At 61.4% G+C, this 18,554-nt stretch overlaps 2 protein-coding genes across 2 annotated transcripts; both read left to right on the forward strand.

Annotated features, from left to right (window-relative positions):
• Nucleotides 1-1,482: 1,482 nt before the first annotated feature.
• Nucleotides 1,483-2,977, forward strand: CDEST_06007 (Putative alpha/beta hydrolase-3; the record flags this gene model as incomplete). The annotated part of the gene is made up of 2 exons (XM_062922166.1): nt 1,483-1,922; nt 2,038-2,977. Exons 1-2 carry the CDS (start codon nt 1,696-1,698, stop codon nt 2,975-2,977), a joined length of 1,167 nt encoding a protein of 388 aa, XP_062778217.1. The 5' UTR covers nt 1,483-1,695.
• Nucleotides 2,978-8,741: 5,764 nt separating this feature from the next.
• CDEST_06008 (Putative AMP-dependent synthetase/ligase domain, Condensation domain, ACP-like superfamily) lies at nt 8,742-18,481 on the forward strand. The gene is made up of 2 exons (XM_062922167.1): nt 8,742-13,988; nt 14,149-18,481. Exons 1-2 carry the CDS (start codon nt 9,553-9,555, stop codon nt 18,335-18,337), a joined length of 8,625 nt encoding a protein of 2,874 aa, XP_062778218.1. The 5' UTR covers nt 8,742-9,552; the 3' UTR covers nt 18,338-18,481.
• The last annotated feature ends 73 nt before the right edge of the window (nt 18,482-18,554 follow it).

The following is an 18,554-nucleotide window of genomic DNA, read 5'->3' on the forward strand; positions in this document are numbered from 1 at the left end:
CGCCGTTTTGTACTATTATGTGTTTTGTTTAGGTACGCGACGATGCCGTAGAGCACACACAGCACGACTGGAATGGGAAGAGAGCATGCACGAGACGAGACGAGACAAGACGAGACGAGGGTGATGTTTTTCAGGGTGAGATTGGGCGGTTCCTTTTCGCCTTCTTTGATGGGGAAAAGGTCCTAGTAATCTCTGCGCAATGATGACCTCCCAGCCATGTCGCCTCGCCGGTAAGATTATCTCAAGTGGGCGAAGGTATTTATGCTTTGGTAGGTAGGTGTGTAGGAGGAAGGGTTCCGTGAAACGGCCGGAGCTCCGGTAGGTGGCCAGCTCCGGTTGTCGCTCCGGCCCGGAGGGTCCACCCTTCCCAGACCACCTTATCTACCTATGTGCGAAAGATCAAGACGGTCCCCATCTACTACTGCTGCGGTTTACTTGCAACCATGAAGACGCTGAGAAAGAAGGACATGGAGAGGTTCCATACATCATGTACTGACGAATGGGGACGGTCATGGGTACTCATCGAACTTTCTGTCCGAGAGGGTTACTTACCTCCAAGTCCTCCGAGTCCTCCAAGTCGCCCAACTCCCCCAAGAGCTTGAGCTTGGACTCTGTGGCCGGCCAGGAACCAGAAACACGCATGGGAGGGAGGCGAAGCACATGCAAGCCATGCAACCAAATGTGCAACACCTGCTCCGTCCGGACAATGCACGGGAAGCCAACGTTTGACATGACAGCGACGGCATGAACGTGGCCGCCACCCATCCCTGTCAAGTTTCCATCTCTCATTCTCTCTCTCTCTCTCTCATTCTCTCTCTCTCTCTCTCATTCTCTCTCTCTCTCTCTCTTTCTCTTTATTCCTCTCTTTCACACTCAGTTTCCGACAGGGAAAAGCAATGCTAGTAATGACAACAGTAACAATAACAGACTGGAATAAGAAAGCATGACGCCAGCGAATTAGTTAGCCCGCATGTACACCGACTGAGTCGAGGATCAAAAAGAACGATCTTTCGCGTGCCACTCATTCATCGACCCTCGCTCTGCTCTTCATCCTCGCCATCCATCCATCCACCCATCTGCCCGCGCTATCCCGTGAGTCTGCTCGTTCGTATTGCACCGTCCGAACGCCCTGCTTTTTTCGTCATCGCGCATCGTCATCCGCGGGCACTCGGTGTCTCTGCGGTTCCCGCCACAAATGGCTCGTTCAGGGTCGCAAACTAGTGAAACTGCGCCAGCCCTTTAGTTCCCCGTCCCGTTTCCTCCAAAGGCCCGTTCACCTCCGACGACGCACGATGATGGCTCCTCTGGCCTGGAGAGGAGGGGCTCGTCTCGTCTCGGTCTGAAGTTGCCGCCGTCTGTACAAGAAAGAGACAGAGAGAGAGAGAGAGAGAGAACGACGTTGGCTAATGCGCTCTTTGGTATTTCGGCAGCTTCTAGTAATTTTTTTCTTCTTTTTTTCCGTCTCTCGGAACCGTCCACCTTCCCGAGCCCGTTCCAGTCGTAGCCATCGTAGTCATCGTAGTCATCGTCGCCGTTGTCGTCGTCGCGTCGCTGTCGTCACCAAGGCAGCCTCGTTCCGGATCCCGTATACGCACCAAGGCCCCCGAGAAGTGGTCATATTCCGTTGATAGTTTAAACCCTTGTTTCCCCCCAAAGCTGCGGCGACGACACCAAAAATCCCTTTCAAGGAAATCAATGGCAGCAGACATGGGCCTCGCAAACAACCCAGAATCCGGCAAGCCCGTCTATCAACCGGTGGCCCCTCTACTCAACCGCATCGTGTACGGTACCAAGATCTCGACACTGCAGCAATGGTACTTCCAGAAGGCCGGTTTTGAGGCGTGGAAGTCGTACTTCTGGCCTCCCGCCCAGCGACCCGATATCATCAAGCAGTATGACTGTAGAAAGGCATTGCCTGTACGGTATGTATCCCCCTACCCCCTCCCCCCCTCATCTCTATATAAATTACTCTCACCTGAAGGTCTTTTACCCCCGGCGATGATAGATATATCAGGTAGCTAACTGTCAGTCCCGCAGCATCTTCTTCCCCTCCAACTACGACCAGACGTCCCCCCAGACCCTGCCGACGCTTGTGACGATCCACGGCGGTGGCTTCTGCATCGGCGTCCCCGACGACGACGATGCCTGGAACCGCACCTTCGCCGACCTCAACGGCGCCCTCGTCGTCGCGCTGCACTACTGGAAGGCGCCCTGGGCCCCGTGGCCGCGCGCCCTGCACGATCTAGAGGCCCTGTACCTCGCCGTCGTCGACGACGCCTCGCTGCCCATCGACAAGGGCCGCATCGCGCTCGCCGGCTTCAGCGCGGGCGGCAACCTGACGCTGTGCCTGTCGCAGATGCGGTCCGTCCGGGACCACGCGACGGCGGCGCCCGGGGCCATCGTGCCCATCTACCCGCCCACCGACTTCGTCACGCCGACGGCGGAGAAGCACGACCGCCGGCCGTACAAGGTCGGCGCGGGCCTGCCGGGGATCCGCGGCGAGAAGCGCGACTTCGTGCTCGAGTTCGCCGACGTGTTCGACTGGAGCTACATCCCCTACGGCACGAACCTGCGGGACACGCTCATCTCGCCGCTGTACGCGGGCCGCGCCGACTTCCCGGGTCACGTGTGCATCGTCGCGGCCGAGCTGGACTACCTGGCGTACGAGGCGTGGGAGCTGGCATGCAAGCTGGGCGGCAAGGGGAGGCCCCCCGCAGCCAGGGTCGGCCGGGACGAGGCGGCGCCGGGGGCGCCGCAGCAGGAGCTCGAGCTGCGCGACGAGCGGTTCGCGTGGGAGGTGGAGGACGCGAGGGGCAGCGTCAAGTGGCTGCTGGTGCCGGACGTGATCCACGCGTTCGACCTGCACGAGATGGGGGCTGCCGTGTCGGACCCGGCGACGGTGAGGGACGGCAACGCCAAGGCGGTCAAGGTGATGGGGGTCATCGGCGACTGGCTGCGGCGGACGGCCTGGAAGTGAGGGGTTTCGCCTGGTATGTTGATGTTGGTGGTGGTGATAGTGGTGGTGGTGATGTTGTTGGATTAGGCTACATGTTGAAAGAGACAAAGAGGCGTGGGTGTAAGAATTGGTGGTGACAAGATAGACTGCGTAGACGACTTGGGCATATTTGCAAATAGCCTCGTTCCGAAGAAAGTCCGTCTTGTGAACCTGTCATCGGTATCGGTGATATCGCCGGAAGAGGGCTGGGCCGTGATGAGAGGCCCCTGGACCCCACGCCATCTTGTGAAACCGTAGGAGACCGGCCAGACGGGGGCCGCCCCCGATGTCCCCGATGTCCCCGATGCTACCCAAAACTAACCGGCGTGGCAAAAGGGGCTGGAGGTTCGCAGGCCTTGTGGGCGCCGGAAGCCTTTCTTGTGCGTTACGGTGTGTATGCAGAGTATGAATCATCTGGACTCTGGATCGCCTGGCATATGGAGCATTTGGGTAGTGTGCCACTATCCTGAACTTCTGCACCCATGATGGAGACTTCTCGAGTCGATAGAACGTGATAACTGAGCTGGCTCAAGGCATCAGCACGGCCAGGTTTGTTGTTCTTCGCTTTGTTGAATCCGGCTTTGTCATGGCCTTTAACAGTTGGATGGTGTTACAAGTTATGGTTGACCGAGGTTTGAGCATGCTGCCGTCTTCAACTTCCGTCATTTCAGCAACGTGACGTAAGGCTGGGCGAAATTTGCCCAGGATTTGCGTCGAGCCAGTGGACTTGACGTTGGCAGTACAGACTCGAGCGACCTTGGAAACCCTTCATGACCCAAACACACCGTTCATGGGCCATGCTCCCCAGACATCATCACAGGCGCATCAATGGCCCGACATGGACTTTCTCTCGCACCACGGACGACTCTGGCTGGCCCTTGGCCGACGAAATATCCATCCTGACCTGGACTCTCGACCAAGTTTGCCGTCGTTGTTTGAGCTTAATGGCAGAGAGGACTGTCTACCCTGCCTTCTCCTTCCGGCGCAGGAACAGAGGGGGAAAAGTGACACACAAAGTGGCAAACAGTTTTGTTTTTTTGTCGTTGTATCTTTTGGGCTTGCAAGTTGTAAAACCTTGAAGAAACAACCTGGCCCAAAAATCCTGTTTTGAGCGAGGTACACATAGCGCAGTTACAAAGGTCTCTTTTACGATGAATACTGTCTAAGAGTGGCGGTGAAGCTCCAGACGGGCTTCGGCAGCAATGGAGCCATTCAATCTGTCCTTTTGCAATGGCAATATCAGCCATGCGACGAAACTCTCTTGCACGAGCTATGCGCCGTTCTTTGAGAGGACGAACCCGTGTAACTCATAAACCCCCCAACCGATCCTCGCCTACCAGACCCGTTTCCGGTGACGCGGGCAAAGGAACCCCAAGGGACCGGTCCCGAAGACTCGAACCAAGAAGGGAAGAAAAATCAATGGGACGCGACTCCCAGCAAATTGCTCGATGGCGCCGTTGAATGGAGACAGCAAAGTCATGAGAGACGCCGGCATTGTCACCGATGTTTTGATGGGTAGCGTCACGCGATGAGCGGCGACATTCCTTCATCTCCCCCGATTGTGGACTATGAATGGTGCTGCCTGAAAACATGCGGACGCAGTGAAAAGAGCAAACAACATCAAGATTGCCTAACCCCTGTTCCCCTCTCATCAACGGGGCGTTATCGGACACATCGACCCTTGCTCGACGACAATCGATCATTCGAAGCACCCACGTACGAACGTCAACAACGTCAACTCGCCGTGCCGTCTGCCTGCATGGCATGGGGGGAGGCGCGTCATACCCTGCCCTGGGTGACTCGGCAGCTTACGGTCTACTTTTGGCGATCGCCTAGATGTTGCCGGGGCGGGCACTGCCACCACGACAGGCGCCCTTTGCCGCGAGGAACCCTGGGCTTTGCCCAATCACCGCACCGCACCACTTGTGCGCTTCCATAGGGCGGGAAGTCGCCGGTGGGCAGAGATGACAGCTTAGACTGCAGCCCAGTAGGGCAGGGGGTTGGAGACGGTACTGGGGCAAAAGAAAAGAAAAGAAAAAAAAAAGATTGATGCCGCCGGTGGAACGGTGGAACTAGGCAGTCGAATAGATGTCTTGGGGTGGATCCCGGGGGACATATCCCTCTGTTGAATTCCGTCGGCAGGATATCACGAAGGCATGAATGGGTTTTCGGATCGGGGGATGAGGTAGGTTGGGTGTTGCAGCGATCTCCACGCGCCAAGAAATCCTTTGTGATGCCTTTGACAGTCAGTGGTAGCCACGACTACGATGTTCACGCTTGGTGGTGGACACGCCGGACCTCCGGTGGGAAGCGGGGCGGAGGCGGAAGGTCTCGGAGGTGCGGGATACGGGGTACGGGGGCCGAGTGACGATAGGAAGAAACGAGACATGTGTATCGCCGAGGCACTTGAATGTCGACGACAAGTTACGATGACTTGATCTGTCGCCGTTGAGATAGATGCACATTCCACCAAACGGACATACGATGTGCGTTGATTGCCCACCGGCGCGGGCTGACTTGTGACGACTGTCCACCGGCCCGGCTCACACCTCAACACATGGATGTGTGAGGTCGTCCCCCGCCTTTTGGGTTTGGAGCGTTGGGGTCGGTCTGGGTCTGAGACGACTTCCCAGAGTAAAGGAAAGCATCAGGTTCAGCCAGACACGCATACTATGGGAGAGTCTAGGCTGGGCAGGTTCGGCTGGGCTCATCATAGGCAGAGGGGGAGGAGGGAGGGGGTCCCCTCCATACTTCACGAGCTTGTCTCGAGGGCGAGTACACGTCTGTTTCTTCTTTAGGCATGTGCTGCTCCTCTTAGACTTAGAGTTGGCCGATGGTGACCGAGACGGCTCCGACGATTCCCTTTTAGGGTGGTCGAGAGTCGCAAAGCCAAGTCCAGGGGGGGGGGGGGGGGGGGGGTTAGCCCCCAAGTGGTGTCTTTCCTCTTTCAACTCCCAACCAGCCGGGCAACCGGGGCTGTTTATCCCCCTTTTATTTCCGAGAAAGACGGGAAGATGGGAGGAACGAGGCAGATATGCGGGGGTCCCGTCGTGGTCGGACCACGGGGGAGGGGGACCAGCGGAGGGGCGAGAAAGGGCAAGAATGGCGGGTCAGCAGCCGGCAGCCGGCAGAACGGGAGGGAGTATCACAGTTGGGGGAGGAGGGGGAGGGGTCCGTGAGGTCGACGCACTTTGGTCAGTAAACTTGTCTACTAAACCTCGACATCCGAGAGTTGGCCGAGGGCTGAAAGTTCTGGGTCGGATGGGTCAGATGAGCGTTGGCATGTTTCGTAGGGGGAAGTATCTTCATCCTGCGCGTCCTTTCCAACTTGAGGCTGTTGGGTTTGGTCGTGATTGAAGAATCGGCGTTGTGCTTGTTTGAAGTGGCCGAGGGAGGAAGAGACGGCCAGATGTAAATGGTACTTGGCTCTGCATTTGCTCAAAAGGGAGTACCGGCATCGTGGGTTATTGGCTTCATGGCAAACGGTGGTTGACGTTGACCGGAGCTTTAGGGGGGGAGCCGGAGGGTTGCTGCCGCGTACGCGACGTACGTCTCGGGCGGAGGTGGCAGTGGAGCACGGTACAGGTATACTGCGTACAGGGCGGGAAGAGACCGGAGATGGGGGAGGAGGAGGAGGAGGAGGAAGAAGAAGAATACCATGGGAATCAGTCAAGGTCCGTCCCGCGGATGTGGATGGTGATTAAGAATGTGGGTTCGCAGCCAGCTTTCGTGGACATTCGCCATCCGACCGCAGGGACGGACCCGGGAAAGCGAAGGGTCTGGCTGGCCGTCGACGCTGCCCGCTGTAGGAGCGTGCCGACGACACGAGCCTCCGTCCGATGATGGCGAGCCGAGAGAGAGGATTCGCAAGTGGGTGATTACGAGACTTGGCTGTTCCTGATGCCAAAGTTTGTCCATGATGCGAGTGTGTAAGCTGAGCGCCGCCCCCTTTTGGAGACGAGGTCGAAGAGGGGGAAAAGGGGTTACGTTCCGAGTGTGAAGGACTCATCCCTATAAAGTCAAATAGTTTTGAGTGCCCAGTGTCAAGCCGTTAGTTACGAGGACGCGAGTTTCGAGTTTCAACAGCGGGAGCTGAGTAGGAGAAGGGGACCATCTTTGGGAATTGAGTTTCGTCGAGAAGACTGGGGGAAAGAGAGAAAGCGAGAAAGCGAGAGAGGGAGAGAGAGAGAGAATGTGTGTGTGTGTGTGTGTGTGTGAGTGAGTGAGTGAGTGAGAGATGGTTTGCGGCGTTTTGGGTTTGAGAAGAAGATGAAGCAATCGAAGCTTTTGCCATGGCGGCAACGAACATGGCCAGTCAACCACACACACACACACACACAAACACACACACACACACCATACCTGTACAATACACAGGTTGAGGGAGTTGCACATGATTGGGCGGAGGCGGAATGATGCTATTCTGAAGCGGCAGGCCGGGCTGTGTACGGACACAGAGTTACAGTACTTGCATACGGTTGCATAGCTGCATAAAGCCGCGCAGCCCTCCCGACTCAGCCACGCCGCTAAGGCAAGGATGTGGCTGACGCAGCACTGACCCCCACCAGGCTCTTATTGGCCGAAGAAGGGATGGATAATTATGGGGACCGTGGTAGCGAGGTGGACGCTCCCGGCGGTACGTACCGCACTCCGGAGAGGCGGTACAGGGAACGTACCTACCTCTCTCTGCTTTACGATGTAAGAGCTTGGTACGTATCCCTCCATCTGCCTTTTCCTACCCAACTGACTGTGTGTCTCTCTCCCTCATCTCTTCTCTCTCACCATCCGCTTCCGCCTGCATACCGACAGACGCGAAGCGAAACAAAACAGGCTCTGTCCGCCGCGTTGTCTGCCGCGTTATCTGCTGTGTTGTCTGCTCCCAGCTGGGCTTTGATATTGGACTCTATTCTGATCCAATTTGGGGGGGGGGCCACACCCCATCTCAGCCCGGAACCATGCTACAGCCATCCCCTTCCCTCCCCCCCCCCCCCCCCCCCCCAAACCATGCTCACCCGCGTTGCCGCGCTTCTTTCCGTTTGCCGGTGCGGTGACAACGGCTTCATCTGCCCCGCCGCGTGGCTCAGATGAGCTGTGCCGCCGCTGACAGGAGACTAGCTGATTAGTCTCCCGTTGCGAAGTGCAGCCCCCCAAGGCAGCAACATGAGCCCCCCCCAGATCGAACTCCATTGGGGTGGGGGCGGAGCACTTCTCTTTGTTTACCACAGACAGCTCATCCATCTCCCCATCACCGTCGGACGGCGAGTTCTCGTAGATCTTGAGGATTGATTCTTCACCGCGGATGCCTGGCCCCCCTCCCCCCCTGTCCTCGGCCCCGACGTTTCGTTCCACCGGTACAGCTAGATGCGGGTATGCAAGTCCATCCAGCCTGTAAGTAGCAGCAGACGGCGACATAGTAAACATGCCATGTCTTGGAGTGGCGCGGCATACCTTACCAAACACATGCGTCCTTTCAACTGGTTGATGGTCGCACCCATCCCATACACACCATATGGTTGGTCCATCCGCCGTCCGTCCGTCCGTCCAGACTTTCGTCCTGTTAGTCATTCACGCAAGCCTTAACACCACCACGCTACCCTCAACACCCTTTCCCACCCCCCCCCCCCCCCCCCCCCCCCCAGAACGTCAGAGTGGCCGGGGCCGGGGCCGCGAAAGCACGATCTACCTCATCATGCCAGTCCTCCCCCCCCTGGTCATTGCTTGCTTTCTTGCTTGCTGGCTGGTTGCTATGTTATTCCCATCACATACCCTCATCCTGCACTGCTGTACTAGGTACCTGGTCTGCTTGTTTGCCATCTATCCATCGCTTGCGCACTCCGCCGTCCCGTCCTTGGTCTTACTCTTTGCGGATACTCTGGTTTGTCTGCCTTTTCGAGCGAGCACGAAAGGATCCCAAAGGATGAATAGAGCTGCCCAGGAAGCCGGATTCTGCATTATTTCACCCTCATCATCGCCTCTCTCGCCTCTCCCCCCCCTCACGTACTTTGATCCAGTCTTTTCTTTTATCTCTTCTTGACTTGACCCTCGGCCGCATCGCCTCTCCATCTCTCCTCTTCTCTCTTTCTCCCTCTCTTCGTGTGACCGACACACGTACACACAGGTACATGCAAACACACACACATACACACACACACGCACACACAAATCCATGGCCCATTGGGAATGTAGTCTTTAATCATCGCGTTACACCTTCATAGACGCAACTCCAACAAACAAATAAGCCCCCAAAGCTGAGCGCCCCCCCTCTGCCCTCAACCTCCAACGACGTAGAGACTGTTCGTCTCGTCCCACCAACGACATCACCTGCTTCGTGCTGCTCCCCGTATTCTCGGACCCTCGCCACCCCTAAAAGGCCAACGTCTGATCTGTGTTATTTGGCCACTTGCTGCTCGGCCGTCTTCTTTATTTCGCCTTGATGCCTTTTTGAGATACCCCTCCTCTCCGAGAAAGCTATTTCACAAGCTCCATCTCCCTCTTCCCCCCTCTGCCCCCCTTCTTCAGATCAGACCGGGCCGAGCGCACACTTAGACAATCCAGCAATGGCCAACTCAGTCAGCCCAAAACACCTCCCCAGGATCGACACCTCCATGGTGTCATTCCACACAGAATCCGTCGAGGACAGACTCATTTCGGCCGCCGCCTCGGTGCTGAACCTGCCCAAGAACAGCATCGAGCTGTTTGACTCCTTCTGCGACCTCGGGGGCGACAGACCGTCCGCAGTCGCGCTGAAGAAGAGGTGCATGAGCCTCGGACTGGGCGTGAGGACGAGCGACATCCTCCGCTGTCACACCCTGGCGGAGCTTCAGACGTGCATCACCCCCTTGGTCGTCGAGGTTCGGACCGTGCCCCCCGAGTCCAAGGACTCCGAGGAAGACAGCGCCTCTCCCTCTGATGTCTTCGCCTCAAGTCCCAGGAGACGACAACGACGAAAGAGCGCCTGCTCAACAACATCAGCGTCAGCATCCACAACATCGTTATCATCATCGACATCAACATCAAAGTCAACAACAACGACAACAACATCGTCGTCCTGCCGTCGTAACTCGTCAGACAGCGCCGACGTGGCACCGCTCAGAAAACCAGGTGTCGAAATCGAACTCTTCATCCAGTCAACGCCCCAGGTAAGGAACGCCGCCGTCATCAGACCAAAGGCCGGCTACCTGGAAGGCAAGCTCGTGGCCTTTATCACGCTGGCCTCGGGCTGCCTCTCGCAGTCGTCCAGCCTGTCGAGCATCCGACTCGTGCCGCAGTCGCAGATGCACTTTGCCGGGAGCCAGGTCGCCGCCGTCCGCCTGGCCCTCGAGACGTCCGGGGGCTCTCACGCCGTGCCCAGCTCATGGATCGTGCTTGACCAGATGCCTTCCAACGGAGAGGGTTCCGTCGACCGGCGGCGGCTCCAGACGTGGATCCAGAACATCAACCAGGACGTGTACCACCAGATATCGAGCCTCGAGTCGCACGAGCTCTTCCAGGAGCCGCTGACCGAGATGGAACGGATCGTACAGACGGCCGTCGCCAACGTGCTCCGGATACCGCCGAGGCAGGTCGGCATGAACTTCTCCTTTGGCCAGCTGGGCGGTGACGACATCTCGGCCATGATGCTCGTGTCGGCGTGCCGGACGACCAAGTCCGTCATCGTGAGGCCCGAAGACGTCCAGCAGTGCCCGACGCTGGGCCAGTTGGCGGCGCGCGCGTACCGGAAGAACGCGAGGCATGCCGACGACGACGACGCCGCGTGGAGCGAGGAGTCGCTCGAGGGCTTCCGGTTGTCGCCGATGCAGCAGCTGTACTTCGACACGGGGATCGGCGGGCGCATCGAGCAGCGCATGGCATCCAGAGCTGCTGCTGGCGGTGGTGGTGGTGGTGGCGGCGGCGGCGGCGGAGGTGGCGGCTACCGCTTCAACCAGAGCCTCCTCCTCCGGGTCAAGAACAACTCGACGCTGGAGGACGTCCACGCGGCCATCGCGACGGTCGTCGGCCACCACTCGATGCTGCGGGCGCGGTTCCGGCCCGGTGTCGACGGCTGGACGCAGAGGATCGCGCCCAAGGTGGACGGGTCGTACGGGTTCCGGTACCACTCGGTCAGCACGACGGACGAGGTCATGGCCATCGTCGCGCAGTCGCAGGCGACGATCGACATCGAGGCCGGTCCCGTGTTCGCCGTCGACCACTTCCGGACGCACGACGGCCAGCAGCTGGTCTACCTGCTCGCGCACCACCTGGTCGTGGACATGATGTCGTGGCGCATCATCATCCACGACCTCGACGAGCTGCTGCGCGAGGGCACGCTGTTCTCGGAGCGCTCCATGCCCTTCCGGCGGTGGAACGAGCTGCAGGAGGAGTACATCGCCGGCCAAGCCCCGGACCAGCTCGTGTTGCCGCCGGAATACGCCGGTGTCCTGCCCGGCGGCCAATACGGCTACTGGGGCCTCGAGGACTCGCTCAATACGTACGCCGACATCTCGGTCGCCAGCTTCACCCTCAGCCCGGAGCTGACGTCGATCCTGCACACGGCGTGCAACCAGGTCTTCAGGACGGACATGTCGGACATCTACATGGCGGCGCTGCTGCTCTCCTTCAGCCAGACTTTCCACGACCGCCCGCGGGTGCCTCCCGTCGTCTGGAACCAGGAGCACGGCCGCGAGCCGTGGAGCCAGGATGTGGACATCACCGAGACGGTCGGCTGGTTCACGTCGCTGTGCCCCGTGGCGATGGCGGTCGACGCGGCGGACGACCTGTTGCACGTGCTGCGCAAGATGAAGGACACGAGACGGTCGATCCCGCGGCGCGGCTGGAGCTACTTCGCGTCGCGGTATTTCGGGTCCGAGGCGGCGGCGAGGAGCACCGAGGGGTGGCCGTTCGAGATCATGTTCACCTACGCCGGATCAGTGCAGCAGCTGGAGCGGGAGAAGGGGGTGCTCGAGCAGCTGACGATCCCCGGGAGGCTGTGGTCGACCGAGGCCGCCGACATCGGGCCAGACGTGCCCCGGATCGCCCTCTTCGAGGTGTCGGCCATGGTCGACCGGGGCGCGGCGTCGGTGCAGGTCGTGTATAACCGGCACTCGAGGCACCAGGACCGCATCACCGAGTGGATCCAGACGTACGAGCACCTCCTGTACGAGGCCATCGGCCGGCTGCGGTACCGCGGCCAGGAGCTCACGCTGTCGGACGTGCCGATGCTCAACACGACGTACGAGGGCCTCGCGAAGCTCAACACGGACCGGCTCGTGGCGCTGGGCCTCTCGAGCGCGCGGGACATTGAGGATGTGCTGCCCGTGACGGCGCTGCAGCAGGAGATCCTCATCAGCCAGACGCGGGACATGGAGACGTGCCACAGCCACGCCGTGTACGAGCTCGCGTCGGCTAACGGCGTCGTGGCGGACCAAGCGCAGATCTGCGGCATCTGGCAGCACATCGTGGCGCGGTACCCGGCGCTGCGGACCGTCTTCATCGACAGCATCTCGGAGGATGGGCTCTTCGACCAGGTCATCCTTCGGCGGTGCTCGCCCGACATGCTCTTCGTCGACGCCGAGGGCGGGGAGGACCCCGTGGCCGTCCTCGACGCGCTGCCGCCCATGAGCACGTCGCCCTCGAGCCCGCGACACCGGGTGTCGGTGTGTAAGTCGCACGCCAGCACGTTCCTGCGGCTCGACATCAGCCACGCGCTGTGCGACGCCTTGAGCCTCCAGAACATTGTCTGGGACCTGAAGAGGATGTATAACAGCAGCAGCAATAGTAGCAAGGTGTCGTCGTCGTCGATGAAGATGCTCGACCCGTCCCACGCCGCCTGCGTCCGGTACATCTCGTCGGCCCGTCGGGAGAACAGCCTCAACTTCTGGCTCGGCCGGCTGCGGGAGACGAGGCCGTGCCTGTTCCCGCGCCTGATGTCGACGACGACGAAGACGACGAATAAGACGACAGCGATGACATTCCTAGATGACAGCAACGGCAACGGCAACGACGACAACGCCGCGAGCGCCATGAGACACACCAACTTCCACGTAGAGCTTCCCATGGCGCAGATCGACGACTTTTGCCGGTCCCTGGACATCAGCCGGTCCGTCCTCATGCAGATGGCGTGGGCGCTCGTCTTGCGGGCCTTTACCGGCTCCCACCGAGTGTGCTTCGGCTACCGGTCGTCCGGCCGAGAGGCGGAAGACGCCCCGGAAGGGCTCGCCCGCTCCGTGGGCATGTTCGAGAACACGACGGCCTGCTCCGTCGGCCTCGAGAACCACAAGACGGTCGGCTCAGTCCTCAAGACGATCCAGGACGACGTCGAGGCCTGCCGCCCGCACCAGCACGTGCCCATATCGGAGATTCAGAACGCCCTCAGCCTCCAGGGACAGCAGCAGCAGAACCAGCGGCAGCACCACCACCACCAGCGCGACGACGGCCTCCTCTTCAACACGTGTCTGTCATACCAGGAGGAGCCGCACGAACTCAAGAGCCGGTTCAGCTCGACGGCGCGGCCGCCGATGAGGCTCTCGTGCATCCAGGCCTTCAACACGCCCGACATGGACGTCACCTTGTCGCTGACGCTCGTCAACGGGCGGCTCGTCACGGGCGTCTCGCACCGGCTCATGACGGCGGCCCAGGCGGAGAACCTCACCAACACGTTCGGCCGCGCGGTGCTCTCCCTGCTCGAGGCGGGCCCGGACGTCGCGGTCGGGGGCGTCGACCTCTTCACCGACAGGGACTACGCCCAGCTGCTCATCAGCGACTGGGGCGCGGATAAGGGCGGCAAGGAGGCCGCGCCCGGGTGCGTCCACGCCTTGGTCTCGCAGCACGCCCGGCTCCGGCCGGATGCCCAGGCCATCTGCGCCTGGGACGGCGAGCTCTCGTACCGCCAGGTCTGCCGTCTCGTCTCGCGGCTGGCGACCTTTCTCGGCCAGTGGGGGGTCCGGCCTGGCGTTGCCGTGCCGGTCATCCTCGACAAGAACAAGTGGGCGGTGATTAGTATCCTGGCCGTGTTGAAGTAAGTACTTATTTTACTACTGTTGTACTACTGTGACAGTGCAGTGTTGTTCTCCTGTCTCCATATCTATATTTCCAAATATACACATGTGTATATATCCAAACATACGATACACATATATGTATATATACATCCAACTAACACGATAACCCCCTCCCAGAGCCGGCGGTTGCTTCGTGCCCATCGACGCCGAGGACCGGGCCAACGTCGAGACCTTTGTCCGCCAGATCTCGCCCAAGGTCGTCGTCGCCACAGACATGATGTGGAAGCACCTCGAGGCCATCGTCGACGGCGTCGTCGTCGTCGACGACTCCCTCTTCGAGGTCAACTTTGCCATGGAGGCCCCTTTACCCATGGCCGCGCCCAACGACGCCGCCTGCATCCTCCTTTCGCCGGGCTCGTCCCGCGGCCGCGAGGCCAAGGGCATAGTCTTCCCCCACGCGGCCCTCTCGTCCGCCTTCGTCACGCAGGGCCGCGCCCTCGGCCTTGACGGGGACAGCCGCGTCATGCAGCTCTCGTCCTTTTGCGTCGACACGGCACTGGTCGAGCTGCTGTCGACCCTCGTCCACGGCGGCTGCGTGTGTGTGCCGTCCTCGGTCGAGCGGACCAGCGACATAGTCGGCGCCGCCCGCCGGATGGACGTCAACTGGAGCTACATGACGCCCGTCCTGGCCCGCAAGATGACGCCGGCCGCCATCCCGAGCCTGAGGACGGTCTGCTTCCGCACCCGCCGCCTCGACGGGGACACCTGCGGCCCCTGGATGGCCGCCACGAGGGTCCTGCTCGCCTACGGCGCCCCGGACGTCTGCCCGCTGGGCGTGTCGGTCCTCGAGGTCGCCCGGCCGTCGGACCTCACCCGCGTCGCGCCGCCCTTCCTCGGCCGCTTCTGGATCGTCGACCCGGAGGACCACCGCAAGCTGATGCCCATCGGCGCCGTCGGCGAGCTCGTCATCGAGAGCCCGACTCTGGCCCACCGCTTCGTCCCCGGCCAGCCGCTGTGCCGCCTGCCCCAGGACGCCGATTTGGCGCTTGAGGACGGCAAGCCGAGGACGCGCTACTTCAAGACGGGCCATCGCGTGCGGTACATGGATGACGGCATGCTCGACTTTGTCTCGAGCAGCCGTGACGATCTGGAGAGCGGTAGCGGCGGCGGCGGTAGCAGCAACAGCAGCAACAGCGGCATCGGCCAGGCCGCTCCCCTGCCCGTAGCTGAGATCGAACAGAAGCTACGGCGGTGCCTCGGCCAGGGCGTCGACCTCGCCGTCGAGTCCATCATCAGCCGGGACGCGCAGCCGTCGCTCGCGGCCTTTGTCGAGCTCGGCGAGAGGCTGTTCGAGGGCTCCGAGGACCTCACGAGGATCAGCGTGACGACCCGCGAGCGCACCTACATCGCCAAGAAGCTCATCGAGTCGTCCCTCGGCACCAGCCTGCCGTCGCACATGATGCCCACCGTCTTCGTCCCCGTCAAGCACCTGCCCGTCACGCCCTCCCTCAAGGTGAACCGCCGCAAGCTGCAGAAGATGGTCGGCTGGCTGTCCCAGGAGCAGCTCGCGGCCCTGTCCGCCGTCGCCTCGCCCGACGAGATCCGCTCCGTCGGCATCAAGCCCTTGCCGCTGACCAAGGTCGAGGAGCGCATGCGGTCCGTCTGGGCGTCCGTCTTGGGGGTCGAGGCCGAGGCCATCCACGGCAACCAGAGCTTCGTCATGCTCGGCGGCCGGAGCTACCTCGCCGGCCGCCTCGTCGTCGCGTGCCGGAAACGGGGGCTCATCATCGCCCTGCCCGACGTGCTCCGCGGTGCCAGCCTCACGGAGCTCTGCCAAGGCATCACGCTCAGCTCGGATTACGCCCTCGAGGCGGCGGCGGAGCTGTCCACCGAGACGTCTGTCGCTCCGTCGTCGGCGTCGGCATCGGCATCGGCATCAGGGGCATCGGCACCGGCATCGGCATCCGCGTCGTCGCCCGAGATGCCGTTCGAGGAGCGCTTCGTCGGCGACGTCATCGCCCCGAAGCTAAAGGTCGCCCGGGAGGCCATAAGCGACGTTGCCGAGGCCTCGGCCACCCAGCTCAGGTTCCTCGAGACGGGCCTGCTGAAGGGCAACGCGAGCCTCACCTACTTCACCTTCAGCTTCACTGGCGCCATCCAGACCAAGAAGCTCGAGGCCGTGTGCCTCTGCCTGGCCAAGATCCATCCCATCCTGCGCACTGCCTTCGTCGTCCACGAGCGGAGGGTGTACCAGGCGGCGCTCAAGTCCTTCGTGCCCGAGTTCAAGCGCGTCGAGGTGCCGACCTGGCGCGTGTCGGCCATGACGGAGAAGCTCATCAAGAGGGACCAGACGGGCTCCTTCAACCTCGAGGTGCCCGCGACCAAGTTCTTCTTCGTCGACGCCGGGAAGCAGTCCAACCTCGTGCTGCGGCTGTCCGGCGCCCAGTACGACGACGCCTCGGTGTCCCTGCTGCTCCAGCACCTCCGGAGCATCTACGTCTCCCCGTCCTGCCCGCCGCGGAGGGCGACCTACTTTGACTTTGCCCGCTCGGTGAACAACAACAACAACAACAACACCACCACCAACACCACTACCACCACTGCCGCCGCCGCCGCCGCCGCAGGCAGCGCAAAGGGCCACTGGGCCTCGGTGCTCGACGGGGCCAAGATGACCCGCGTCGTCGCCCACAGCAAGCCGCCGGCCATGAGCTCCAACGTCAAGACCATCTCCCAGCGCGTCTCCGTCATGTCCCTGGCCAACATCGGCATCTCCTTCGACACCGTCGTCAAGTCCGCCTGGGCCATGGTGCTCGGCAACCTCGCCGGCAGCGGCGACGTGCTCTTCGGCGAGGTCGTCGAGGGCCGCCATCTCCGGCTCCCCGACGGCTCCGACGTCTCCGGCACCCTCGGCCCCGTGTCCAACGCAATCCCCGTCCGGGTCCGGTTCGCCGACACGCTGAGCAGCCCGCTCGAGCTGCTCAAGCAAGTCCACGGCCAGCGCGTCGCGAGCATCCCGTTCGAGAACATGGGCTGGCTCGACGTGGTCGAGAAGTGCACCAAGATGCCCTACTGGACGCGCTTCAGCACCGTCGTCGAGCACCGCCACCAAGACGCCGCCCGCGAGGCCGCCGCCGTCTTCAACCTCGGCGGCGCCGTCAAGTGCCGCTTCGCCGTCCACGAGGCCGCCAGCCGGGACGTCTACGACCTCCACGTCGTCTCGACCCAGGAGACCGCCGCCACCGGCGACATCTCGCTGACCTTTTGCGAGAACCGCATCCCCGCTATGTTCGCCGCCGACGCCCTCCGCGCCCTCTGCGCCAATATCGAGCTGCTCACCTCCGTCTCCATGCTGCACCCGCTGATCCCCTCGGCCGCCGATTACCGCGACGTGCCCCCGCAGATCCCGCTGCCGCAGCTCGAGATGGAGCCGAAGCCCACCGCCACCGCCGGCGCCGCCATGTCCGGGACCCACCGCGCCGCCGTCCAGGCCGCCATCTCCCGGGTCTGGACGGCGGCCCTGGACCCGCGCTCCCTCGGCGTCCCCGAGGCCCAGCTGCACAACGCCGCCTTCTACGACCTCTGGGGCAGCATGGTGCCGGCCTTCCAGCTCGCCGAGATGTTGACGCAGGAGCTCCCGCGCCTCGGCCTGCCCGGCTCGCACCACCTGACCGTCTCGATGGAAGAGGTCATGGCCCACCCGACCATGGCGGAGCAGTTCGAGCTGGCGGCTCGCAAGATGCGCGACGCCAGGCGGAGGACCATCGTCGAGGTCTTCTCGTCTTCAACGACGTCTTCGTCTTCGTCGTCATCGTCATCGTCCAAGGCGCATCCCTCTTGGGGCCGCCGCGGGCTGAAGATGCTCGTGGGTGGCGCTGTTGGTAGTGGTAGTAAGAGTACGAGTACCAGTGTCAGCGTCAACGCCAGCTCGTCGAGCTCCGTGGACGTCTACCGCGGTTCCTTCGTGCAGCAGCAGCAGCAAGGAGGGGCGCCGTTCATGGACTCCATCGCCGAGGGCGCCATCAGCAGCAACATACGTGCCGCGAGGCCTGCGTCGTCCGTGGAGTTGGAGGGACCGCGGAGGCAGAGGCTGAGTCTCGCCGTCGAGCACGACGGGAGCAGTATGGAAAGTTTGACGACGGGGAGCAGCCGGACCGACGAGGAGGCCGAGGACCGGCGGGCGAGCGTGCCGGGGAACAGAGAGGACCGGGAAGAGGACGCGGACGTGGTGAGTCCGCTGAGCGCAACGACGACGGCCCCGTCGCCGGTGAAGGAGAGCCGGATCCGGAGAAAGGCCGGCAGCGTGCTGAGCCGCATCAGTCTCGTCAGTCCCGTGAGCTTAACCGGGTCCAAGTTGGGGCATCGTTGAAGGTTGTTGGGTGTCTCTATGGTGTTGTAAGAACAGTGTTGGAGTATTGTATGTACGGCCTTTCAAGAGCGGTTTCCTATGTCAACAGCGAGCAGATTTCATGGCATGATGATATCCAATAAAACGTAATCGTATTATCTCTTCAAATTGTCTAATAGACCAATATGGTGGTAGTCTGGCTTTGGCGTGACGGTCCGACCGAACGAAACCCTCAGAG

Source organism: Colletotrichum destructivum, chromosome 4 (genome assembly GCF_034447905.1).
Source record: "Colletotrichum destructivum chromosome 4, complete sequence".
NCBI lineage: Eukaryota > Fungi > Ascomycota > Sordariomycetes > Glomerellales > Glomerellaceae > Colletotrichum > Colletotrichum destructivum.

Coding starts and splice junctions, on each gene's coding strand:
- CDEST_06008 (XM_062922167.1), top strand. CDS start 9,553: ATGGCCAACTCAGTCAGCCCAAAACACCTCCCCAGGATCGACACCTCC. Junction 13,989..14,148: donor AGTATCCTGGCCGTGTTGAA/GTAAGTACTTAT, acceptor ACCCCCTCCCAG/AGCCGGCGGTTGCTTCGTGC.